Source organism: Mesoplodon densirostris, chromosome 16 (assembly GCF_025265405.1).
Source record: "Mesoplodon densirostris isolate mMesDen1 chromosome 16, mMesDen1 primary haplotype, whole genome shotgun sequence".
Taxonomy (NCBI): Eukaryota; Metazoa; Chordata; class Mammalia; order Artiodactyla; family Ziphiidae; genus Mesoplodon; species Mesoplodon densirostris.
The window spans coordinates 38,367,202-38,393,807 of NC_082676.1; the positions used below are offsets into that span (position 1 = coordinate 38,367,202).

Below are 26,606 nucleotides of genomic sequence, written 5' to 3' on the forward strand. Positions count from 1 at the left end.
GTGCTGGGGTAGGGTACAGAGGAAACAAGACTGGCCACGTGTTGGTAAAATTGCTAAGATGGATGATGAGTATGTGGAAGTTCACTGTATCATTCTCTGTTTTATGTACAATTGATATTTTTCATAATTTTTAAACATGGAAAAAAATAACACCTTGCCAAGAAAGAAAAAGCAATTCTACAAATTAATGCAAAATTCACTGGGAAATTCTAAAGCAAATGAGTACACCCGTTTGCACAGAAAAGGCGACCTGGTGGGAGGGTCCCCTATGCCTGTCTGCACCATCCTCCTCTGTGATTCTTGCCAAATCCTTTCTGAAGGGCTCAGGGCCCCAGGCTGTTCTGAGAAGCTGATAAATTACACCAAACCCTGCCTCACCCTGTGGGACTGTCCTCTAGGCTTCTAGAAAAATGGAGATTAGCCTGTCCAGTCTATTATCGAAATCACCTTTCTACCTGTAGGATGCTAGGGGCGTATACACAGAGACAGGAAGCCAGCTTTCCTTGTGGCCCTGCACTGCCACCTTTCTGCTGACAAAGCTGTACGGTTTTATTACTAAAATGCCAACACGTGCACAGATAAGGTACTGGGCCCTGGAGGGTCTCTGGGGCCTTTCCATGCTGTCACCCCACCACGAGTCTGAGGCTGAGGGTAAACACTCCAGGAGCAGGGGAGACGTACTGGAAGCAAGGTGATGGCCAGGAAGATGCACTCCAGGGCCGGCCAAGGCAGCACTTTTTCCAAATCAGAAGGCTGTGACTCCTGCCTCTCAGTGACGAGGACTCATAACCCAGCGAATGAGTTCTCTGCTCTAACTGGCCACCGGGGCCATTGTCTTCTGACACAGCCTGGCCAGGAGCCCTGCCATCTGCAGAAGGGAGTTCACACCTTCCGCTATTTTCATATGAGTGTATCCAATTTCCTGAAAAAAAAAAATCAAATTTAAATCTGGTTAATAGTGAGGGAAGAAGTTTAGTTTTTAAAATCTGAACATCTAAATGAACGGTTTGCTCAAAATTGATGCAGTGAACTCAAACTCTAGCTGGAAAATGAACTCTGAGAACTTCAATTTATTTCCTAAAAGGATGCTGATATTTCTTTGACAGGTACTGCTAAGAAAATGAAAAAGAAAAAAAAAAAATCCAGACTGGGAGAAAACATTTGTAACACACATATCTGACAGAGGACTTGCAACCAGAATATATAAAGAACTCTCAAAACGCAGTAATAAGAACACAAACAACCCAATTTAAAAATGGGTAGGGCTTCCCTAGTGGCGCAGTGGTTGAGAGTCCGCCTGCCGATGCAGGGGACACGGGTTCGTGCCCCGGTCCGGGAGGATCCCACATGCCACGGAGCGGCTGGGCCCGTGAGCCATGGCCACTGAGCCTGCGCGTCCGGAGCCTGTGCTCCGCAACGGGAGAGGCCACAACAGTGAGAGGCCTGCGTACCGCAAAAATAAATAAATAAATAAATAAATGGGTAGACTTAGACACTTCCTTAAAGAAGATCATGGATGTCAAATGAGCACATGAAAAAGTACTCAACATCATTAGTTATTGGGAAATGCAAGTTAAAGCCATAATGAGATACCACTATACACCTATTAGAATGGCTTAAAAAAGACCAACTGAGCATTCCAAGTGCTGACCAGAAGGGGGATCGTCTGGAATGCTCACATATTGCTGATGCAAAGGCTAAATTCTATAGCCACTTTGGAAAAGTTTGGAAGTTTCCTATAAAGTTAACCCTTCAATTACCATTCAACCAATGAATCTCACTCCTGGGAAGTTACCCAAGAGAAATGAAAACTGGGGTTCATGTTCACACCAGTTCACACACACAAATGTTTATAGTGGTTCTATTCATTGTCATCAAAATCTGGAAACTCAAATGTCCTTCAACTGGTGAACAACAGTGGGATGTCCACAAGAGCGAACACGACTCAGCCATGAAAAGGACCCACCGACATAGGCAACAGCGTGAACAAATCCAAAATGCATTAAGTGAAGTGAGAGAAGCCAGACATAAAAGGTTACGTTCTGCTTGATTCCACTTGATTATGACCTTCTGGAAAATTCTGTCCCCCAAATAGAAAATACATCAGTGGTTTCCAGGTGCTAGGGGGACGAGCTGACTACAAAGCGGCCCATACATTTGGGGAGATTACAGAGCTGTTCATACCTTGATTGTAGTGGTGTTTACGAGACTGAATGCTTTTGTCAACAGAATGCACCCAAGAGGCTGAATTTTACTCTATTTAAATTACACCTCAGTTAATCTCACTTAAACAACAAACAAATAAATACCTCTCTCATAAAGAGAGTCATTCCAAGGAACACTAGGTCAGTGCCTGGCAGGACTGACTTAAACAGACCCCCAGCCCCCAGGATGACCGGTCATTGACTGAGCATCTTCCAGGCACCTGGCCTGTGAGTAAAACAAAACCTCAGCGTGGCCCACACTCTTGAAGAGAGAAGCATTGCTCTACTCACTAACCTTAATAAACTCCAGTTTCAAGTATTCTGCCATTTGGAAGGTTTTACACACTCGAAAAATGTTGCCAATGATGTCTTCCGGGGAATAGCCAAGATGCCACAGGTGAGCAAGGATCTAGACAAAAGAAAACACACAGAGGCCGTGTAACTCTGTGAACAGCAAGGATACTGGGGGAAGTGAGGTCAAACCCACACCAGTCTCAGGCCCGTCACAGAGCTGGGAGCAGACAGGCCATCTGAAACAGCACAAGTGCTTCTGAGAATCGGCCCGACGCAGCGGCCCTGCTGGTGGGCCGCACCCCTTAGGTCACGTGGGATGATCGGTCTTCCCAGCAGGCAGAGAGATAGTGTCGCAAATGTTTTAAACCATACTGCAAGACGGGCTACCACCATACCCTGTAACGTCTTTATCCAAGGCTCTTAAAAAGCCTTTTTAGTCGTCCCAGTAAGCACCCCCGAGTGTCTGCTATGCTCTCTGAGCTGCCACTCTTATTAATGAACACCCCCAGCACGATTAGGCCTGAACAAGTCCTGACCAGGGCAGAGATGACCACAGTGGTCTCAGCCTCCTGCCTTCTCAATGCCAGGCCCCAGTTCCAACGCTCACCCCACCCCAACTGCAGGGTCTGGAGTCCTTGACTCCCTGGGGCAAACGCAGCGGGTGGGGAAGCCCCGTGTCCATAAATCTGACGGCGTCCTTCAGGCCACGTGCCTGGGTCTCCCTGCCTTGCCCACCCGTTTCACGAGAGGTCGAGCTCTGCCCTAAACCCACTCAGCTTGTAGCTTAGTTTGGTGGCAGCACGGGGAGGGAAACCGGCTGCAATCAGAGCGATGGCCTCAGATCACACCAGTGCCCCCCATGTGGACTTGAGGGTCACCTACACCCCAACGATGCCCACTGAAATCTGCTCATAGGACCAGGCTCTGGGTCCCAGGATGCCCATTCCCAGGCTCTTCAGGAAGATAGAGGGGGACAGCTCCCCCTCCACAAAGAGAAAGATGGATTTCTCTACAAAGCAAGGAATTGGGCTGTTCTTTCCTCATGTCCTAGGAGGACAAATTCCTCTTGCAGAGAATATAATTCGAGTAGAAAAGCATGGCTTTGAATTCCAGGTCTATTACTTTTAAGCAGTGTGATTTAGAGCAACAAGTTTAGCCTCTGAGCCAGTTTTCTCACCTGTAGAGGGTGCCCAACTCTTAGCATCAGTTAAGAATGAGGTGGAGCGAAGTCCCCAGCACAGGGAGCGCCCTCTCTGCCCGGCTCAAGAAGCGAGAGGTTCCCCCGAGTCAGGAAAGGGGGAGGAGACCCACCTTGTAGGCCTCATCGATACTGGCGCTCACACAGTGCTGGATCATCTCCTTCACCAGCAAGGGGTGGGGCTCGTCACAGACCTGACCAAACAGAAAAGAGAGGCCGGTCTGGGGCTGAGGGGGACCATCCGAGGAGGAGCCCTGGCAGACCCACGTCTGGGCAACCTAGGGGCAACCACCGTCTTCACTTGCTGTTTACATTGAATTCTCCAGCAAACAGAGCCAGGTTTGGGAATGCCTCTCTCACCACCAGAGTCGTCACCAAATAGAGTTCGGTGTCGACCTAGTGCGGTGCGGAAAAGCCTCTGACATCATCATTACAGATTTCTCACACAAGATGAATTCACAAGAGCCAATAAGGAATGTACGCTCAAGGGGCAGCTTCAAAGCCACGAGTCACCTGTCTTACATCACTGGGAAGATGACCTGCCCAGTGGACTCTCTGAACCCACTTAAGAACTGGGAGGTCTTTGGGGCCAATCTCCCACCTGGAATAGGAACAGGTTTGCCCTGGACACGGCCCCCAGCCTCAGTGTGATCTCGGGCCTGTTTCCTCAGCCCCCAGATGATGAGAACATCTGCGTGCAGGGATGTGTGAGGACCAAACAGGACACACGTGGAAGCCCCGGGCCTGCTGCAGCAGCGGAGCACGTCCACCACCCACACCATGCCACAGCCAAGCCCCTCCTGCTCTCCGCGGGGGTGAGTCTGTGCCCCTCCTCCCAACACCGCCCACCCACCCTCCTCTGCTGGCCCCGGCAGATACACAATGCTCTGTCAACTGTGATGCCCACGCCAGCTTTTACCTTGAACACATTCTCACTGTTGATGAAGCCGAATCCCAAGAAAGTGGACTGCAAGTTGTTCAATGCCTGCCGAGGAACAGAAACAAGGCCAGGGTGATTTTCAGTCTCTGCCCGCCCCATCTCCCCTCTTGGGATCCGAGCTTACCCCCCTACCTGCAGGCCTGCTCCCCACTGGCCCGAGGCCCCACCAGTGTATCGGGTCAACGTTCCCCAGTCTGGCTACGCTCATCCCCAGGCAGCGGTCACCCCCCTCTCCCCCCAAACGAGGGGTGCAGCAAGCCCGGGAGGCCGGCGCCCAAGCGGTGGCGCACGCACCTGCCTCATGTCACCCTGGGCGGTGAAGAGGATGGCTTCCAGGCCATCATCCGTGTACAGCACCTTCTCCTTCTCGATGACGCTCAGCAGCCTGGCAAGAATCTGGGCGTCGGTCAGCTTGGTGTAGCGGAGGACTGCGCACCGGGACTGAATGGGCTCTGGACGAGACAGGAGGAGAGTCAGGCTCCCCAGCAAAGCACGGCATGACCCCGTCGGTCCTTCAGTTACTCGGAAGCAGCCGCACGAGCCATGTGGCCCGGCCATGCTGGCACCACAACCCCTGCCCAGCAGTGCTCAAGAGGGACTTGGCAAACAGGGCTCAATTTCAAAATATCAACCAATAGTGGCCTCAGCTAGGAGTGCCCAGGCTGACCTTGGCTGGCCAGGGCTTCCAGAAGGGGAAAAGATCCTCCAGGATAGAGACAGCCACGTGCCACAGCCCACAGGAGAGTCAGTGAGCGCCCAGGTGGACTCCTGAACCACCGTGTACGAGGTACGTCTGGGCCCTTCTGGGCAGGTCATGACCCAGCCAGTCTGGGGTGAGAACAGAGCACCTGCGTGGCTTCTTTAAGCTTCCACGGGAGATTCTGACGCACATGAGAACCAGCAGATGGATGAATGCCGAATTCTGGATGCTCTCCCTGACCTTCAGTTCAGACTACGACAACAGCACCTCCTTGATCTCCACGCCCCGAGTGGGTCTCTCTCTGATCCATCCTGCTCTGCTGCCCCACTGGCCTTCCTCAAAATGTGTTGATCCGTCACCTCTGCCTGCCCAGGCAAACCCTTCAACTGCCCACCAAGGTCACAGTACAGACCACCTCTGACCCTCCTACATAAAATCTTCTGCAAACCTCACCCGTCTCTCCTCTCCTAAGCCCGCGTGCCTCCCATGGAAAAATCGACCTGTGCTCTCCCGGCAGCTCTTCCCACCAAGGATGTCCTTTCCTAGCTTCTTCCCACTTAAATCACAACCGTCACTGAAGAAGCTCTTCTCCCACCCTCCTCCTCGTGGAGCCGGCCCGGACCACCCCAGACTGAAGTGACCGCCCCTCCTTTGCTCTCACATACACTTTCAAGGAACATGTTCCTGTTAGTTTATTTGCATTAAAGAAACCAGTTGCCTCCCCCGGGGATGCAGTGGACGAATACCACGACCAGGTCCTGGCTCCAAGGAGCTTAGGTTTGCCGGGATAGAGAAGTGAGCATCAACAGGGACGTTCCCACACCCTGGGACAGGGCCACGGAAGAGGTTTGTAGGAACGGCTCCAGGAGCCCAGCCAGAGAGCGATCAGCTCAGTGGAGGTGAGTTCTGAGCTGGGCCTTTAGGGACGAGCTTTCCAGGCCGGAAAGGCAAAAGGAGCAGCACATTCAAAGGCCAGAGTGAGGAAAGGGCACAGGGGCTTTGGGGAACCGTGAGGCACTGTGCAGCTGCATCACACAGGGTAGAAGGAGATGAGCTGCGGGTAATGGGCTCCTGTGTGCTAGGATGGGGGTGGGCGTGGCTGTGTGGGCAATGAGGGACCACCGAAGGGTTCAGTGGGGGAGTGGCAGGGTCAGACCTGTGCTGAGAAGACCCCGGCAGCCAGCTGGTGACTCAGGTGCAGAGAAGCTGCAGGGACACTGCACCAGTGAAGGGGAGAGACTGAGGCCAGACCTAGAGTAAGGGAAGGAGGGGTAGGGGCTCAAAACACTGGGGAGGTGGGAAGACCTTGGATCTGATTCTGGTGAGGGGCTGGCTGCGGTGGTGAGCAGAAAAGGGAGGACCTGAGATGGCTCAGGGCTTGCTGGCTTTGGGACGCACCCCCCGCCTTGTGTGAGCCCCTGATGGGCAGGGACAGAGCCTCATACAGGTCTGCAGCCTCCACTGTGCCTTGGGCAGAGGAGATGCTGTGCACATAAAATACCGCGCTCAACATCTGTCCAATGGATGAGACGTTTCAAAGAACAGCTTTCCTAAGAGTTCACTTCAATTTATCTGAAATCAGGAAGATCCATGACAAAACCTTATTTACATATTTGGCTTAACAGCACAGACAAAAGAAAGACCAATTCGAAACGGGAGTTCTTGGGACTTCCCTGGTGGTCCAGTGGTTAGGACTCTGCACTTCCAATGTCGGGGGCATGGGTTCGATCCCTGGTCGGGGAACTAGGATCCCACGTGCCACGCAGCCACACGGCGGTGGGCCAAAAAGTAAAAAACAAACAAACAAAACAAAACAAAGAACCCACAATGGAATTCTTATCTAAAAGCAATTAATATGCAAACTACACTAGAAGTTTCCTTTCATAGATTTTTCTCTTTGGAGAAGTACCAAAAGCTACGAATTCAGATACGTGTCAGAATAAAGCAGCCATAGCCTTCCTCCAAAAAAGCAGAGCTCTCCCTTAACTGGTATAACTCCAGGAGCTAAGGTGAGGTTGTTACTGACAGTTTCAAAAATCAGCTCTGCAGTGATTTTATCATGAACCATTTCCTCTAAAGCTAAGCAATACATTTCTTTAGAGATTTGGTTTACATGGTTCTTATATCCCTTTAGAAATTAAAAAATAATCAGAATGCTACCTATATATACCAGAAAAATTAATTTCATGAAAAGGGAGGGCCAAACCTTTCTCCACCAATAACTGCAGTTTCAAATCACTAAACAGACTCATCCACGCATAGCCCTATGCAAAATGCACTGGGGGGATGGCTTCACAGGCGAATTCTATCAAACATTTAGAGAAGAGCTAACACCCATCCTTCTCAAACTTTTCCAAAATACAGCAGAGGGAGGAACACTCCCAAACTCATTCTACGAGACCACCATCACCCTGATACCAAAACCAGACAAAGATGTCACAAAAAAAGAAAACTACGGGCCAATATCACTGATGACCACAGATGCAAAAATCCTCAACAAAATACAAGCAAACAGAATCCAACAGCACATTAAAAGGACCATACACCATGATCAAGTGGGGTTTATCCCAGGAATGCAAGGATTCTTCAATATACGCAAATCAATCAATGTGATACACCATATTAACAAATTGAAAGAGAAAAACCATATGATAATCTCAATAGATGAAGAAAAAGCTTTTGACAAAACTCAACACCGATTTATGATCAAAACTCTTCAGAAAATAGGCATAGAGGGAACCTACCTCAACATAATAAAGGCCATATATGACAAACCCACAGCAAACATCATTCTCAATGGTGAAAAACTGAAAGCATTTCCTCTAAGATCAGGAACAAGACAAGGTTGCCCCTCTCACCACTATCATTCTACATAGTTTTGGAAGTTTTAGCCACAGCAGACAGAGAAGAAAAAGAAATAAAAGGAATCCAAATTGGAAAAGAAGAAGTAAAACTGTCACTGTTTGCAGATGACATAATACTATGCATAGAGAATCCTGAAGATGCTACCAGAAAACTACTAGAGCTAATCAATGAATTTGGTAGAGTAGCAGGATACAAAATTAATGAACAGAAATCTCTTGCATTCCTACACACTAATGATGAAAAATCAGAAAGAGAAATTAAGGAAACACTCCCATTTACCACTGCAACAAAAAGAATAAAATACCTAGGAATTAACCTACCTAAGGAGACAAAAGACCTGTATGCAAAAAACTATAAGACACTGATGAAAGAAATTAATGATAATACAAACAGATGGAAAGATATACCATGTTCTTGGATTGGAAGAATCAACATTGTGAAAATGACTATACTACCCAAAGCAATCTACAGATTCAGTGCAATCCCTATCAAACTACCAATGGCATTTTTCACAGAACTAGAACAAAAAATTTCACAATTTGTATGGAAACACAAAAGACCCCAAATAGCCAAAGCAATCTTGAGAAAGAAAAATGGAGCTGGAGGAATCAGGCTCCTGGACTTCAGACTATTCTACAAAGCTACAGTAATCAAGACAGTATGGTACTGGCACAAAAACAGAAATATAGATCAATGGAACAGGATAGAAAGCCCAGAGATAAACCCATGCACATATGGTCACCTTATCTTTGATAAAGGAGGCAAGAATATACAATGGAGAAAAGACAGCCTCTTCAGTAAGTGGCACTGGGAAACTGGACAGCTACATGTAAAAGAATGAAATTAGAACACTCCCTAACACCATACACAAAAATAAACTCAAAATGGATTAAAGACCTAAATGTAAGGCCAGACACTATAAAACTCTTAGAGGAAAACATAGGCAGAACAATCTGTGGCATAAATCACAGCAAGATCCTTTTTGACCCATCTTCTAGAGAAATGGAAATAAAAACAAAAATAAACAAATGGGACCTAATGAAACTTAAAAGCTTTTGCACAGCAAAGGAAACCATAAACAAGACAAAAAGACAACCCTCAGAATGGGAGAAAATATTTGCAAACAAAGCCAACGGACAAAAGATTAATCTCCAAAATATACAAGTAGCTCATGCAGCTCAATATCAAAAAGACAAACAACCCAATCCAAAAAGGGGCAGAAGACCTAAATAGACCTTTCTCCAAAGAAGATATAAAGATTGCCAGCAGACACATGAAAGGGTGCTCAACATCATTAATCATTAGAGAAATGCAAATCAAAACTACAATGAGGTATCACCTCACACCGGTCAGAATGGCTATCATCAAAAAATCTACAAACAATAAACGCTGGAGAGGGTGTGGAGAAAAGGGAATCCTCTTGCACTGTTGGTGGGAATGTAAATTGATACAGCCACTACGGAGAACAGTATGGAGGTTCCTAAAAAAACTAAAAATAGAACTACCATATGACCCAGAAATCCCACTACTGGGCATATACCCTGAGAAAACCATAATTCAAAAAGAGTCATGTACCACAATGTTCATTGCAGCACTATTTACAATAGCCAGGACATGGAAGCAACCTAAGTGTCCATCGACAGACGAATGGATAAAGATGTGGCACATATATACAATGGAATATTACTCAGCCATAAAAAGAAACGAAATTGAGTTATTTGCAGTGAGATGGATGGACCTAGGGTCTGTCATACAGAGTGAAGTAAGTCAGAAAGAGAAAAACAAATACCATATGCTAACACATATATATGGAATCTAAAAAAAAAAATGGTTCTGATGAACCTAGGGGCAGGACAGGAATAAAGATGCAGACGTAGAGAATGGACTTGAGGACACGGGGAGGGGGAAGGGTAAGCTGGGACAAAGTGAGAGAGTAGCACTGACATGTATACACTACCAAATGTAAAACACATAGCTAGTGGGAAGCAGCTGCATAGCACAGGGAGATCAGCTCAGTGCTTTGTGACCACCTAGAGGGATGGGATAGGGAGGGTGGGAGGGAGATGCAAGAGGGAGGGGATATGGGGATATATGTATACATATAGCTGATTCACTTTGTTATACAGCAGAAAGTAACACAGCATTGTAAAGCAATTATATACTCCAATAAAGATGTTTAAAAAAAAAAAGATAGGGCTTCCCTGGTGGCGCAGTGGTTTAGAGTCCGCCTGCCAATGCAGGGGACGCGGGTTCATGCCCCGGTCCGGGAAGATCCCACATGCCACGGAGCGGCTGGGCCCGTGAGCCATGGCCGCTGAGCCTGCGCGTCCGGAGCCTGTGCTCCACAACGGGAGAGGCCACAACAGTGAGAGGCCCGCATACCGGAAAACAAAAAAAAAGATAGCACAGCTACCTTGTTTGATACCACTAAGTTTTTAGTTAGGGGAGCAGGAATTTGATTTGAAATCTGTTTGCTTACAAAGTTCATGTTGTTTCCAGTTAAGCTGCTGATCTGGACTCTGTAGTTTCCCTACTCTTGCCATTACCTGTAGATAGAATTTTGACTTCTAGGATATTGTTCATTTCACTTTTACAGTAAAATTTATAATAAAAATTTAAATTAAAAAAAATGCATTGGGGGGTGGGGGCAGTTCTTTAAATATAACATGGCTCCTGCCCTCCCAGACCTGTCCTACCACTGGTAAGGAGAAAAGCAACATACACGGCCATAAATCAAGACCTTTTAGCACAGTTTCCTCCACTGCACCATAGGCATCTTGAAGGTAGAGAACGTTTCTTGTTAAACTCTGTCTGCTCTGCCCTAGCCCAGTGCCTGACACCTACTAGGAACAGAGTAGATGTTTGTGGAATAGATTCATGACCTGGGGAAGGTCAAGGGCCACGAGCCCACTGGGGCTGGAGACAATGACTTTGTGGGGGCATCATGGTTGGTACCATACTTGTCTGGGTGGAGGAGCCGGACGGCTGAGCTTACACAGGCTGGGGGTTAGCGGGGTGGATGTGAGGCAAGGACAGAGGGACAAGAAAGCTGTGAGAAATGGTCAGAGAGAGAGTGAAAAAAAGCTGGACCGTGCTCACAGTCTGTATCAGAAAGGGAAGGATGTGAAACCAGCAGGAAGTTGAGACACTGAGGCGGGAGGGCTCAAAGCAGTGAGGAAGAAGACAGACTGCTGGGAGGGAAGGAGGGAGGGAGGGAGGGGGCTGGAAGGACCAAGGCCAGGTCAGGAAGATGAGTGTGTGAGGTTTCACAGGGGAGGCAACTCCTGGTAACGACAAAACCCAGCGTGCAGACACACTGTATGCCAAGTGCTCCGGACACACAGAAAGCACAAGAGCACATCTGCACAGGGGCCATGACCATGACACTGCGCACAGGATACCAAAACATCACACATGCCTGTGATGCAAGAGTCAGACAGACCTGGGGTTCCAATCACAGCTCTTCGGCTTGCTGTGAGACTTTGGGCAAACTATTCAACCTCTCTGAGCTCCGTGTTTTTTTCATCTCTAAGGTGGAGCTAATAATACCTCTTCATAGAATTATATAAGGTTAAATGAGAAAGAGGATTATACAGTGCTCAGCCCACGGCAGGCGATCAAAAAGCCCCTTCTCTTCTGCTGCTAAAGAGCCAACGTGAACGGCACGTGGACCCTGAGCCATGCAGAGCTGACCCTCACCTATGATTTTATCTGAAGCATTACAGGCAAGAGCGAAGCGGGTCGTTTTGGAGTAGATTTCCATGGTTCTCCTCAAGGCTTGCTGGGCTCCATCAGTCATGCTGAGAAGAAAAACACAAGGGGTGGTTTGCAGCTGGGACCCAAGGTCCACGGGACACAAATCCCCTCCTACAGACCCTAGGAAGACTACACTCCTGATTGGGCATGCTCAGTCTCTCTCCGGGACCCCGTGCGGGTCTCACGCAGACAGGCTGCACACGGACAGAGCAAGAGGCCCTGCAGGCAGGCTGCCTGGGCTCACCTCAAAGCTCCTTCATCTTCTCCTGTGGGACCTTTAGGCAAATTACCTGAGCCTCAATGTCATCGCCTATAAGGAGATAATGCTACTGCCCACCTCACAGGGTTGTTATGACAATTAAATAAAACAATAACATGTAAAGTGTGTAGCAGAGCACCTAGCATAATACAAATGCTTACACATACGTGCTGGATAAATGTTAGCGGCTATTACTGCTGTAAATAATGTTACAGTAAAATGGTTAAGGTGTATTCCCACTACGGAACAGAATGGAACAGAATACAGCAATTAAAACCTATGTTCAGGGCTTCCCTGGTTGCGCAGTGGTTGAGAGTCCGCCTGCTGATGCAGGGGACACGGGTTCGTGCCCCGGTCCGGGAAGATCCCACATGCTGCGGAGCGGCTGGGCCCGTGAGCCATGGCTGCTGAGCCTGCACATCCGGAGCCTGTGCTCCGCAACGGGAGAGGCCACAACAGTGAGAGGCCCGCGTACCACAAAAAAACAAAAAAACAAAAAAAACCAAACCTATGTTCACAAGATTATAATAACATGGAACTCTGCTTTTCACGTTAAAAGGCAAAACCAGGATACAAAAATTATAATTATTATCATCTCAACTATGTAAAAATGTGCAGTGTAGAAAAACAGGAGATAAAATAAAGCAAGAAATTACCAATATCTTTAAAAATTTCTTCAAAGAACATGAATTACTGTTATTTTTCTAAATGGCACTTAACATTTTTTCATTTATACTGATAATGATTGCACAACGTTGTGAATGTACTAAATGCCGCTGAATGGTACACTTTAAAATGGTTGAAATGGTAAATTTTCTGTTAGATATATTTCACCACAATTTTAAAAAAACATTTAAATTATGCATGTAAGTGATGCTGGAACAAACACATTAACTGTCTTAGACAAATGTTTGTAAATTACTTAATTAAGATCAGGGTTAAGGCTCAGGCCTCTATTAAATCTCTTTTGAAGATGTGATAAGCAAATCTGTCACAGAAGTGCGAAGGTGAGAGCTTTTCCTCCTGATTTAATACATCCAGATAAAAGACTTAGAGGTCAAGGTAAAAAATTCTTGGCAAAGCACTCTACCTGTCTGCTTCATCCAGGATGATGATCTTGTGTCGCCCTTTGGGAAGAGTGACTTTCTGCTGGGCAAACATTTTGATTTTGTTCCTCACAACGTCAATGCCCCTGCAACAATGAGCCACAGTATTACTGTCACCTTCTGAGACCAATTCACTCACCTTCACGGGGACTTTTAACCCTCAGGACACCATCATGGACCCAACTTTAGTTTTTAAGTTTCTTTTTGGGCAATCTAACTATTTACAAGGATTGTCATTCATTACTTTTATTCCTTCTTGGAGGTCTTCAGAAGAACAAAGGAAAAAATTTACTTACTTTTTAAAAACAGAATGAAACTCATTTTATCTTGCAATTATCATACGGGTCCATTGGACTCTTTATAATCTAAGATACATTTTGGGGGTCTCAGTAATCTTACGCTTCTTATATCTTAAAATGTTTGCTACTTCACCATCCTAGTACTTATTTCATCATTACTCATCAATTATTCCCAACTATGCTAACAAAGCCTAAAATAATAAAATGAAAGAATGATGGAAATGCTTAGAAGATCGATGCAATATTCGGAAACACCGCTACGACTGCCTCATCCTTCGGTGCTTTATTGTTTCGTGAGGTACTACATTCTCTTTCTGGAAGATACAAAAGTAGTTCAGATACACCATCTGAACGCTTTCGTTGACCACAGCCAAAAATTCAAAATTTTTCATTTTCTACCCATAATGTCACAGAGAAAAGAAATGACGGTGGAAGATGTTTCATCATTATAAGACAAGTCAGAAAATGATGCAGAGAGACAGGAGGATTCTAGACTCTGATGATGATGATGGTGAAATAGATCACATAAACAAAATTTCAGACTACGAGTCTTCAGATGCCAAAATCCTCCATGAATTTTCTCAAACTTAAGAATCAAGGTGTGAACATATTTCTAAAACTAAACATATTTTCACCCAGTTAGTCACTCAACAGGAAGGACTTAGCTCCCCAATGTCTTGTGACAAGAACTTGGACCATCCTGTTTTGCTAAAAGAACATGTGACAGGACTTCCCTGGTGGCGCAATGGTTAAGAATCTGCCTGCCAATGCAGGGGACACGGGTTCGAGCTCTGGTCTGGGAAGATCCCACATATCGTGGAGCAACTAAGCCCTCAAGACACAACTACTGAGCCTGCGTGCCACAACTGCTGAAGCCCGTGAGCCTAGAGCCCGTGCTCCGTAAGAGAAGCCACTGCAATGAGAAGCCCAAGTGCCACAATGAAGAGTAGCCCCTGCTCGCCGCAACTAGAGAAAGCCCGAGAGCAGCAACGAAGACCCAACACAGCCAATAAATAAATAAATAAATAACTGTATTAAAAAAAAAAAAGAACATGTGACAGTATTCGTTCATCTTTGATATTCGAACACCCACATTTACAGGGTACAGTTTGTAAGTGATCAAAAGCTGAAGGCAGGTGTGTATAATAAAGTTCCTGGAAGGAAACAGATGATAAAGGAACCAAAAAAAGCCATTGTATGGATCCCTCTAATAAATCTAAAATTGAAAGTATTTGCAATTCTGGGCCATTCTCTCTTCAACAAAGTTAAGAGCCACCAAAGTTTTCTGTTGGTATCTGCTATCTGGAATCGGCATTTACAAAACAGCTCGACTGCAGGAGTGTTCATGGCAGCCAATGAGCTGTTAGTTGCATTCACACGACAGAGCCCGTTTCAGGTCTGTATACATAATCAAAACCAGGAAAACGCTGCAGAGTAGAGAACCACGTCCTCAGGGAATAACCAAAGGCAGACTTTGCAGACATTTTATTCAACAGGTCCTCATTTTATAATCCTCTACTATCCCATGTCTAAAAAGTAAACTGGGGGAGTTCCCTGGCAGTCCAGTGGTTAGGACTCGGCTCTCTCACTGCCATGGGCGGGGGTTCAATCCCTGGTCGGGGAAATAAAATCCCACAAGCCACACTGTGCAGCCGAAAATAAATAAATAAATTAATTAATTAATTAAAACAAAAAGGTTAAGATGGTAAATTTAATGTTAAAAAAAAATAAAAGTAGTAGGGACTTCCCTCGTGGCGCAGTGGTTAAGAATCCGCCTGCCAATGCAGGGGACACAGGTTCGATCCCTGGTCCGGGAAGATCCCACATGCCGCGGAGCAACTAAGCCCGTGCGCCACAACTACTGAGCCTGCGCTCTAGAGCCCATGCTCTGCAACAAGAGAAGCCATGGCAGTGAGAAGCCCACGCACCTCAACGAAGAGTAGCCTCCGCTCGACGTGACTAGAGAAAGCCGGCGTGTAGCGACGAAGATCCAACGCAGCCAAAAATAAATTAAAAAAAAAAAAGTAAACCAGCAGCCCACCTCCATTAGGATGGTTACTAACAACAACAGAAAATAACAAGTGTTGGTGAGGATGTGAAGAAAAGGGAGCCCTTGTGTGCTGTCGATGGGAATGTAAAATGGTGCAGCCACTATGGAAAACAGTACAGCGGTCCCTCAAAAATTGAAACATAGAATTACCAAATAATCCAGTGATTCCATTTCTGAGTCTATATCTGAAAGAATTGAAAGCGGGGTCTCAAAGAGATATTTGTGCACCCCTGCTCATGGCAGTATTATTCACAGTTCATAACATTCAAAAGATAAAAGCAACGCAAGTATCCATCGTCAGCTGAATGGATAAACAGAACATGGTGGTATATACCACTCAGCCTGAAAAAGGAGGGACATTCTGACACGTGCTACAACATGGAGGAACCTGAAATATGCGTGAAATAAGCCAGTCACAAAAGCACAAATGCTGTATGATTCTACTTGTGTGCGGTTCCTAGAATAGTCAATTCATAGAGACAGAAAGTCACACGGTGGGTGCCAAGGGCTGGGCAGGGGGGAATGGGGAGTTGTTGTTTAATGGGTGTAGAGTTTCTGTTTGGGAAGAAGAAAACAGTTCTGGAGATCTGTTGCACAATAATGTGAATGTACCCAACGCCACTGAACTGTACACTTAAAGATAGCTAAGATGGTAAATTTTTTTTAAATAAATTTGTTTATTTTATTTATTTATTTTTGGCTGTGTTGGGTCTTCATCAACTGTGCATGGGCTTTCTCTAGTTGCAACGAACGGGGGCTACTCTTCGTTGCGGCAGGCAGGCTTCTCATTGCGGTGCACGGGCTACTCATTGTGGTGGCTTCTCTTGTTGCAGAGCACGGGCTCTAGGAGCACGGGTTTCAATAGTTGTGGCACGTGGGCTCAGTAGTTGTGGCTCGCGGGCTCTAGAGCGCAGACTCAGTAGTTGTGGCGCACAGGCTTAGTTGCTCAGCGGCATGTGGGATCTTCCCGGACCAGGGCTTGAACCCGTGTCCCCTGCATTGGCAGGCGGATTCTTAGCCACTGCGCCGCCAGGGAAGTCCCAAGATAGTAAGTTTTATGCGATGTGTATTTCAGCACAATTAAAAGTAATTTTTAAAATCTCCATTAAAAAAAAAAACTAAACCAATTAGTCAAGTGCTTATGATGCCACATCAATAAGCCAGCAATCCCCATTCTCTTTCATTGGAAAGATTAAAGGAAAACACAAAGCCAGCAAAACAAGCTCTATAAGTGCTACAGAGACCTGAAAAAAGGTTGTTTCTATGACAGCTCAAAATGTAAAACACTCGCCACCCTTCAGGCCTAACTCCCAGGTGTACCTGTCATTTGAGGCATTGAGCTCCAAAACGGCATCCTTGAAGGCCGGGCCCAGCAGGGCTCGTGCCAAACACAGGATGCTGGTAGTTTTGCCGGTTCCTGGGGGGCCCTAGGAATGAGATCTCCAGTAAGTGCTTCAAGCCGACAGAATGAACGTAACGAGAACTCCCGATTTACTGCTCACCACTGTTTGTGCTCAGCGCCCCCCTAGAGCCCTCCCAACCCGACCCCAACCCACAGCACACACCAAATCAATACAGCAACCAACCCGTAGGCGTGACCAGTGGGAGGTGGGAATGGTATGGGCTCTGGTGGTCATGGGCTTCTCTGAGGAGGAAGCTCTGTACATGAGAAAGCGCTTAAGAGGGGGCAAAAACCAGACTCCAAGATGTGCGACAGGGCCAGGACCCAGTACTCACAGCAATGATGATATTGGGCACATTCCCTTCTCTTGCAAAGACCTGAAGGAAGAAATGCTCGTTAAAACTGGTTCATCCGCAAACTTGAGGAGCCAGGTCTCCCCAACCACACAGGCCCGTGTAGCAAACATGGCTACAAACTGTTCCATGTGGATGCCCTGTGGAACACTCAGGTCAACACATTCAAAACTGAATTCAACACTTTCCCCTATAAACCTGAGGTCCCGCCATGTTTCCCCTTCCATGGACTGTCAACGGCATCAACCCTCCCGCCCACACCAGGAACCTGGACGTCACCGTCATCCTTGACTGGCTTTCTACCTCACCCCATGCAGCCCCTCAGTGACAAAGGCTGGGCCCCTCTTTTTCCTTTATCTGGTGACCACTTCCTTCTCTTCAGCCCACTGCCACTTTCTTAGCCCATGACCTCTTTTTTAAAAATTATTATTTTTTTTTTACATTTTTATTGGAGTATAGTTGATTTACAATGTTGTGTTAGTTTCAGGTGTACAGCAAAGTGAATCAGTTATATATATACATATATCTACTCTTTTTTAGATTCTTCTTAGCCCATTACCTCTTGCCTGCATTGCTTTCAACAGGCCATTGGCTGGTCTCCTTGCCTCTAATCCTGCCCCACTCCAATCCATTTCCCATACGGTAACATAACCAATTTTCTAAAATACACATCTCTGAAAACACTTTTACCTGACTGGAACTCTTGGATGACCCAAACCCTTAAACCTGGCTCGCGAGGCCCTGCCCACCTCACCAGCTCACCCCTCCCACCCCCCAGTACACGTGCTCTACAGCCTCGTTACTTGGTGGGCTCCACAGACCAGCAGCGTCGGCATCTCCTGGGAGCTTGTCAGAAATGCAGACTCTCTGACCCCACTCCAGAACTACCAGATCAGAACCTGCATTTTGACAGCATCCCCAGGCGATTCGTATGCCATCCACGTCGGGAAAGCACTACTCTGTATTCCACTCAGATGGCACTCCCCCCCCGCCACCGCCGTAGACTACGCCGTGCTCTCTCACCTCCGGGCCTTTGCACATGCTGTCCCTGCTGCCTCCCCTCTCCCCACCCCCGACCCCCCAAGTCCGGCTGACTCCCACTCACTTAGCTTTGGTGTCACTTCTTCCATTTGGGAATTAGGACTCTGTAAGCAGGTTAACTCTTCCCTGAACTAACCCACATGCCCCCACAGCCCCTGTACGTCCCCTGGCAGAGTGCTTATCACATGGCCTGCCGACTTTAATGCTGCCCCGGTTCGACTGTAAATCCCACGCAGAGCTGGGCTCAGGTCTAGTCTGTTCACCATTATATCAACGGTTCCTAAAACCACACCGTAACTAGCCCAGAGAAGATATTCAAATATTTGCCAAATGAATAAGTCTGTAAAATAAATAAATTCCTTGGTAGCTATTGAAGTCTAAGCCCCAATTACTGCAGAGACCGCCTCTGTCATGTCTCAAATAGCTGGGCTTCTAGATTCTGCCTAAAGACCTCTAGGGCTGGGAATTCAAAGCTTCCTCTACTGCGGAATGTTTCTGCTTGCTCCCGGTTCGTGTCATCCTGAAGTCTGCTGCCTTGTCACTTAGTCGCTTTAGGCAAGGCTTAGCAATTATGATGGAGAGGAAGGTGGGGGGAGCGGGGGTAGTCCACCCTGAGACCCGTTTTTATAAGCTCCCTAGCTAAGAATGGTTTTCACATTTTTAAAGGGTTGTTTAAAGAATAAACAGGGGCTTCCCTGGTGGCGCAGTGGCTGAGAGTCCGTCTGCCGATGCAGGGGACACGGGTTCGTGCCCCGGTCCAGGAAGATCCCACATGCCACGGAGAGGATGGGCCCGTGAGCCATGGCCGCTGAGCCTGCGCGTCCGGAGCCTGTGCTCCGTAACAGGAGAGGCCACCATAGTGAGAGGCCCGCGTACCGCAAAAAAATAAATAAATAAAATAAACAAAGGGACTTCCCCTGGGGATGCAGTAGTTAAGACTGTGCTTCCACTGCAGGGGGCGCGGGTTCAATCCCTGGTCAGGGAACTAAGATCCCACGAGCTGCACACGCGGCACGGCCAAAAAAAAATACAGAGAATATTTGACAGACTTTATGTGGTTTGCAAAGCCTAAAATATCTATTCATCGGCTTTTACAGACAAAGTTTGCGACCTCTGCTCTTGAAGAATACAAGACAAGTCTGATAAGCCCTCTCCAATGAGCCAGTCCTTCAAACATCTGAAGTTACCCACCCTGTCTTCTAGATTCCTCTCCAAACTGAATGTCTCCCATTCCCTTAATTCTTCTGGATTTGTGGCCAGCCCCCAGCTCGCTACGTTGGCTGTCTTCCTCCAAATGCCTCGAGCTTATCAAAGTCACAATAATGAGATGTAAGATCCTCTTTTAAAAACTCACCTCCAGCCTGCTCACTGTGTCTTCATTCCCGACAATTTCATTCAGCTTTACTGGTCTATATTTTTCAACCCTGTTTTTAAGAAAATGTATAAAGATGTTGACACGGCTATTTTCACGCTACCCAAAAGAAAGCACTAAAGGGCAATTCTAGGAGCTTTGTCAGAAGATGATATACATTCAATAAAAATACATCAAATGGGGCTTCCCGGGTGGTGCAGTGGTTGGGAGTCTGCCTGCCAATGCAGGGGACACGGGTTCGAGCCCTGGTCTGGGAGGATCCCACATGCCGCGGAGCGGCTGGCCCCGTGAGCCACAATTACTGAGCCTGCGTGTCTGGAGCCTGTGCTCCGCAACAGGAGAGGCCGCGATAATGAGAGGCCCGTGCACCGTGATGAGGAGTGGCCCCCGCTTGCTGCAACTAGAGAAAGCCCTCGCACAGAAACGAAGACCCAACACAGCCATAAATAAATAAATAAAATTAAAAAAAAAATACATCAAATGGTTGCAGGTTTTAAATTTAAAGAGATGCCCGAGTGCCATGTGAAAAGTCAAGCGCATGAGAATTGTGCACAAAAGACTTCAAACCCGCCACAGCAGAGAAACACCTGCTGGTGCTGGAGAAGGGCCAGAGCAGGCCATCTGGAGAAATGTGACACTGTGTGGCCACACAGTCTGCCCATCACAACAGAGGTCCAGCGCACGCGGCACTGACATCATTTGCTCTGACAGACATGGATGCAACTGGGCCCCTTCTCATCCTTTACCTGCTAGTGTCTGCAGACTTGTGCCAGGTGCCCAGATGGCTGACTAGACAGAAACCGCAGGCCTATCCTGTGATCCTATTAGGCTGTGTGGACTGACAGCCTGGTGGCCTTTTCAGACCAATACTTCTTCTACTAAGCAAGCTATGCTATGAGAGAAAGTGACTTTCTCTGGCTCTGAGAATAGTAGTGGAAGTAGATTTGCAATGATTTGACCATCAGGACTTCCTCTGCCTTTATTATACTCCCTGATTTACTCTTAGCTTGTATTCCCTCCAGGTACTGGTTTTGCACCAGAAGGAGATGCATGCAAAGCTTTTTTGCCACATACTGCAGAAAACAAAGAGACAGCTCTCTTCCAAGGTCCACAGATGGAGCATGCTTGTTCCTCCTCATTTATTCTTCATACTCAGCCCCCTCCAGGTGCCAAGCGGTGTGTAAGGAGTTAGCACACTCAACGGGAAGAAGGTAGAAGGTGCAGATGTGAGCAAAACATAGTTCTTGCTCTCAAGGGCTTTCCCACTAGAGGGGAGATACAGCTTGGCAAATCCCACTACAATGCTAAACTGCTTATGAAAACCACGGGCTGTGGAAGCCCAGAGGGAGGAATCGCCACCTGGGAATGTTTGGAGCTGAAATCTCAACTAGATTTTGTTCTGTTTTAATAAATTTATTTTATTCATTTATTTTTGGCTGCATTGGGTCTTCGTTGCACGGGCTTTCTCGAGAGTTGCGGTGAGCGGGGGCTACTCTTCGTCGTGGTCCATGGGCTTCTCATTGCGGTGGCTTCTCTTGTTGCAGAGCACGGGCTCTAGGCACCAGGACTTCAGTAGTTGTGGCACGTGGCCTCAGTAGTTGTGGCTCGCAAGCCCTAGGGCACAAGCTCAGTAGTCGTGGCGCACGGGATTAGTTGCTCCGCGGCATGTGGGTTCTTCTTGGACCAGGGCTTGAACCCGTGTCCCCCGTATTGGCAGGCAGATTCTTAACCACTGCGCCACCAGGGAAGTCCCTCTCAGCTAGACTTTGAACAAGGCAAACATACTCCTCCTTCAGGACCTTCATAGCTGCTCCCTGACTGAAAGCTCTCTCTGCCTCCATGGCCACGTGGCTTCTTCCCTGAATTCTGGTCTTTACTCAAATATCATCTCATCAGAGGCCTTCCCTGACCACCATAGCGATTTACTCCACAGAAGCTGTCACCATCAAATATATTATATGTCTACTTGTTTATTTTTTACTTTGTCTTTCTCTATCAAATGTAAGCTCTGTAACAACACAATTTGTTTTGCACACTGAAGTATCTTAAGCATCTAAAATAGGGTCATGTGTGAAAATTATAATGCAAACCACATATTTAATCTTAAACTTTCTCGTAGTCACATTTAAAAAGGTAAAAAGAAAATGGGTGAAGTTATTTTACTAATATAGAGAACCTAATATATTCAAAATATTATCATTTTCAACATGTAATCAATATAAAAATTACTAATGAGATTTTTTAAAACTAAGTCCTTGAAATACGGTGTGTATTGTACACTTACAAGCCCATCTCAGTTCGGACTAGCATCAGACTCACGTGGCTAGTGGCGGGGGGGACTGGATAGCGCAGCGTAGATATTCCAGTAAGCTATACGGCCCTTCATTTAGGTATCTGCTCTCGCCAAGAAGAGGGGTGGGCTGGAGGGATGGGAATACGCAGCGGACAGGGAGGAAACCATTCCCACGCCCAGTGGAGAGTTCCGAGAGGTGCGCACAGGGAGTGGAAACCGAGTGGAGAGCCTGCCCTACACCTGCGCCAGTTGGCAGGTGACTTCCCAAGTCACCTTTCCTCCCAGCTGCCCAGGATGCTGCTATTTAAAGTGAGCAAGCCACGGAAAACAGGCGGGTGCCTTCACACCGTCCCGATTCCGAATCTGCGTCCGACACTTCCCGCCGAGCGACCATCGGAGTCGCGGCTGGCACAGCGCCTGGTGCACAGTGGGTGGTCGCAGCGGGCGGCTATTATCACAATTAGCATTGTTCTGACCAAGACCCAGCTTCCAGAGTTCAGACTGGTCACTCTCTACCCCAGGTGGGCTTAGACACCCACATCCCTTGCCTTCTTCAAATAGTAATCTACTGGACACCACCCCGAGGCCTCCTGCTCCGCTCAGGTGACCCCGAAATGAGCTCCCGCCCCTGGTTACCCCGGGGCACACGGCCCACCACTCGCCCACCCACATGTCCAGAGAACCCATCGTTGATGGCCTGGATCCTCACCACGGCAGCTCGTACTGGCCGGCGCTGCAGGGGGCCTTGCTGGGGGCCGGGTCAGGGTCCTGGGACCCGCACTCGCCACTGCCAACGCCGCTCTCCGGCGCCTCCATTCTCCCGCCGCCTCTTCCCGCCGCCCGAGACCTCACCCCATGACGCCATCACGCAGGCACCGCCCCTTGCTTGCGAGGGACTCTGGGCGCGAGCGGAAGCCTTCTGTCCGCCCCTTTCTGCGCCTGCGCAGAGGGCACTGGCCTGGCGGGGGCGCTAGTTGCTATTGACGGCAGTTGCTATGGGAGACCTGGTGTCCGGTCTGGGTAGTGAGTGGAAGGCGAGACCGGACCGCATCGCCTTCCGAGAAGGCTGGTCGCTCCAAGAAGGGACGTTCGTTGGTTTTCGTCTTTGTGATATTTGTCGGGAGGCGCTCTCTGTGCGGCCCGTGGGGAACCGCTGCACGGAGGCGGGGCCGCACGCCGGGCAGGCCTGGCAGGGTAGGAGCATCCTGCCCGGTGCAGGGAGAAGCCGGAGCCTGTGGACATTCCGCCCAAACGCAGGACCCGACGGCGGACACGGACAGGGACTGATGTCCAGCGGTCCTGGACGGCGGAAGGCCGGAGCCGACGTCTGGGACCTGCCCTTGCCCACTTTTCCCGACTGCTCAGAATGTCCCCATGCGGAACACTAGCTCCCATTGGGTGGGCTCCTGCACCCTGGAACTTGACGTTTATTATCAGGAAATTCTCATAATGCTACAAAATGGGAATTACTCTCATTTTGCAGAGGAGGAACTGGCCCTCTGTAAAATGTGACTCAGTTTCATTCCAGAAAAATAGATACTGCATATTCACAAGTGCTTTGAGTATTCTTTTGGGCTGGTTTTCTACCTGTTGAACTAATCTTTCCTCCCATTGCCTAATTAACATAATAATAACAACTAATAAAAATAACGAATGATGACTATATTTACTATCCTCTACTATGCACTAGACCCGAGGTGGATACTCACATTATCCTCTTTTTACAGATGAAGAAACAGGCTTGAGAATGACTAATTTGTCCAGTGTCATTTGGGCTGTAAGTGATGGAGCCAACCCACCATGTTGCCAAAACAGTTCATATAAAATTCTGTTTTATTGCACATACCGTATTGCATCATAATTTCGGGATGAAATCTGACTTTAATGGTTAGGATTCTGTGATTTCACTGCCGAGGGCCCAGGTTCAATCCCTGGTCAGGGAACTAAGATCTTGCAAGCTGCCAAAAAAAACAAAACAAAACAGTAGGGATCCATGTTTCCAGAACAGCTTGGGTCAGCTGTGAGGAACTGGGTTGCTTTCATCAGAGAACTGATTAAAGCCCATGAATGTTTTCCTTCCATCATCAGTTAAAATATGTATATATTACAGGGAGAAGACTTCTCTTCTAGGCAGTTGATTGGTCTTTCAAATAAATATGTACTACAGAATATATACTGCAAGTAATTGTTTTCTCTTTTTATCCTTATTTTTCAATTTTCTTTCCCTCAGGAAACCCAGCCCATTATGGAAATTTATTGGGGAAGACAGTATTGCTGTTCTATTCATTTTTCATGTGTAAATTCTGTGCTTCATCTTTCCAACCTGAGTGTTTATTTAGCTCCTTGAGGACATGGGACCTGCCCTTTGATTCCTATTTTCTTCCCTTGTATATAAGCGGCATGGAATTGATGTCTGCCAATTGCTTCTTCCAGTTATGCATCCAGGCTAGCAAGTTCAAGGCAGTGGGCACAATTTACAATTGTGTTCTATGAGCTGGGGAGAAAACATGTGCTTCCTCATTCTTTTCAAGTTATTGCCCGTTGGGCAGGAACCTCAAATGACTCAGATTCTGAAGCAGTTTGTTTTAATGATGGTAATTATTTAAGTCTCCAGGTTCAAAACTAACTCAGTGTTTTTCTTCTCCCCTTTTATATGATTTGGGAAAAAATACTTGAAGTTGGCTATATCTCATCCTTTCCCCTTTAAACTAACAGAGCCATCCTGTGTATTTTTAGAGTCACTATTCACAGGTCCTTTATTTCTCTGGAGGAGAAAATACAAATTTTCTTGAAATATAAACGTTTTTTGAAATGTCTCTTTGTGGTTTTTCCCTTGGGATTGTTCCCATGTGGTAATATTCATATTTTCCTTAGAGTCAGCTGTCACTCACACACACATGTCCCAACCACCACATACCCAGTTTAGAAACTAAACATTTTCAGTAAATGCAGAAAATGGTGTATAATTCTTTCCTCTTTCCTGGTTCTCCAAAAACCCCACTCTAGAAGAGGCTTGTTGGTGCTCCCAGGACCCCGCATTCATTGATGTGCTTGGAATACCAGGAGAATCAGAAGGAGATGACCTTTAAGGCAGAACTGCACCATCAGGACATTTTTTTCTTTTTTTCTAGTCTGAGCCTTCTGTGATTTGTTGGACTTGGGCCCAGACAGAGCTTAGATCTTAAAAGCTCCAGCCACTCCCCTAGGGCCACACAGCAGCCACATGGGGGGACCAAGGAGTGTTGGGGAAACCACAGGCTCTTGTAAAAGGGCAAGAGAAGTCCAAGCAAATCTTCCACTCCTCTCCTGACAAATCTGTGAAATCCCAGGAAATTGAATTCACATATAGGCTAAGCTCCCAGACTCTTATCACAAGAGGGCAATTAGAGAAAAGAGGAAAGATGTCAAAAGGAAATAAAATTGAAAAAAAATCCTTTACCTAAAGCCAGGAGCTTTCAGTCAAATTTATCAAATGGGACAGGCAGCAAGTCTTGGTTAAGATGACACCTTGACTTTGACCATTAAAGTACAGCTCACTTCTCATGTGACATTGCAGGATGGGGGGTTGGAAATCTGGTGGCATCTCAGGACCAGGACTGCCAGATATCCCAGCTTTCCACCCACTAGTAGCCTCCATTGGCCCAGAATGTTGAACCTACTTGATGCTGTTTGCTTTGTTTACACTGAAGTTTTAAAAATTCATTTGTTGTTTTCTAGTGGTTTCCTTATGAATTTTAGCTAATAGTGATACTATCACTGAAATAATTGTTTGCCCTCAGGCACGGCAATCTTCCATCACCGGTAGAGTTTTTCTAACATTCTCATTAGCATTTTCAATATTAAAACTAACGCTCATTATGTAGTGAAAAAGCATACATCCTAAACAAATCTACAGTATAAGGATTTGTTCTAGGGAATTGCTCTGATTAGATTTGCAGGATTTGGAAGCTGGAAACCATTTAGCCTGACTCTTGGTTTCTGTCTAACAATATTGATTGAAAGCCTACAGCCGCTGTTATGGGCACTGGATGTATGAACAGGGCAAGCTTCAGTCCCTAAGGAGCTTGTAGGGAGGGAAAGGGACACCAGGCAGCCAATCATATGTTTACTTAGCTGTAATTATTATGTGTTAGAAAAAGCACTGACTGGTTGTTAGGATGTCAGTCCTAGGGTACCACCTCACCTGGGAGGTCAGGAAGGGCTTTGCTGTGGAGGAGGCATTTAACCTGAGATCTGAACCCTGAATCTCTGTTGGCTTTACCTGGCAGGCACCTCCTAACCCCTTCCTTCTCTCCCATGACTGTCTTCCCTCTCATTCTGTTTATTTCTTTATTGTACTTACCCATGGTTATCTGGGTTTATTGCCTTGTTTATTGTTTGTTTCCCCTCCTAGAATGACAGCTTGTTAAGAACAGGAACTCTGTCTGTCCTGGTCATCATTTCTCCCCATTGCCTGTTGTGCTGGCCCAGCATA

General features: G+C 47.0%; 1 protein-coding gene across 1 annotated transcript; it reads right to left on the bottom strand.

Moving 5' to 3' along the window:
• Positions 1 to 184: 184 nt before the first annotated feature.
• Positions 185 to 22,980, bottom strand: RFC2 (replication factor C subunit 2). The gene is made up of 11 exons (XM_060120568.1): positions 22,842 to 22,980; positions 19,822 to 19,891; positions 17,409 to 17,450; positions 16,992 to 17,098; positions 13,307 to 13,408; positions 11,901 to 12,001; positions 4,931 to 5,088; positions 4,616 to 4,681; positions 3,810 to 3,890; positions 2,500 to 2,613; positions 185 to 922 (listed from the first exon to the last, which is right to left on the bottom strand). The coding sequence occupies exons 1-11, from the start codon at positions 22,946 to 22,948 to the stop codon at positions 812 to 814; spliced, it is 1,059 nt and encodes a 352-aa protein (XP_059976551.1). The 5' UTR covers positions 22,949 to 22,980; the 3' UTR covers positions 185 to 811.
• Between the last annotated feature and the right edge of the window lie 3,626 nt (positions 22,981 to 26,606).

Coding starts and splice junctions, on each gene's coding strand:
- RFC2 (XM_060120568.1), bottom strand. CDS start 22,948: ATGGAGGCGCCGGAGAGCGGCGTTGGCAGTGGCGAGTGCGGGTCCCAG. Junction 17,451..19,821: donor ACACAGTGAGCAGGCTGGAG/GTGAGTTTTTAA, acceptor TTCTTCCTTCAG/GTCTTTGCAAGAGAAGGGAA. Junction 4,682..4,930: donor CCCAGGGTGACATGAGGCAG/GTGCGTGCGCCA, acceptor GTTCCTCGGCAG/GCATTGAACAACTTGCAGTC.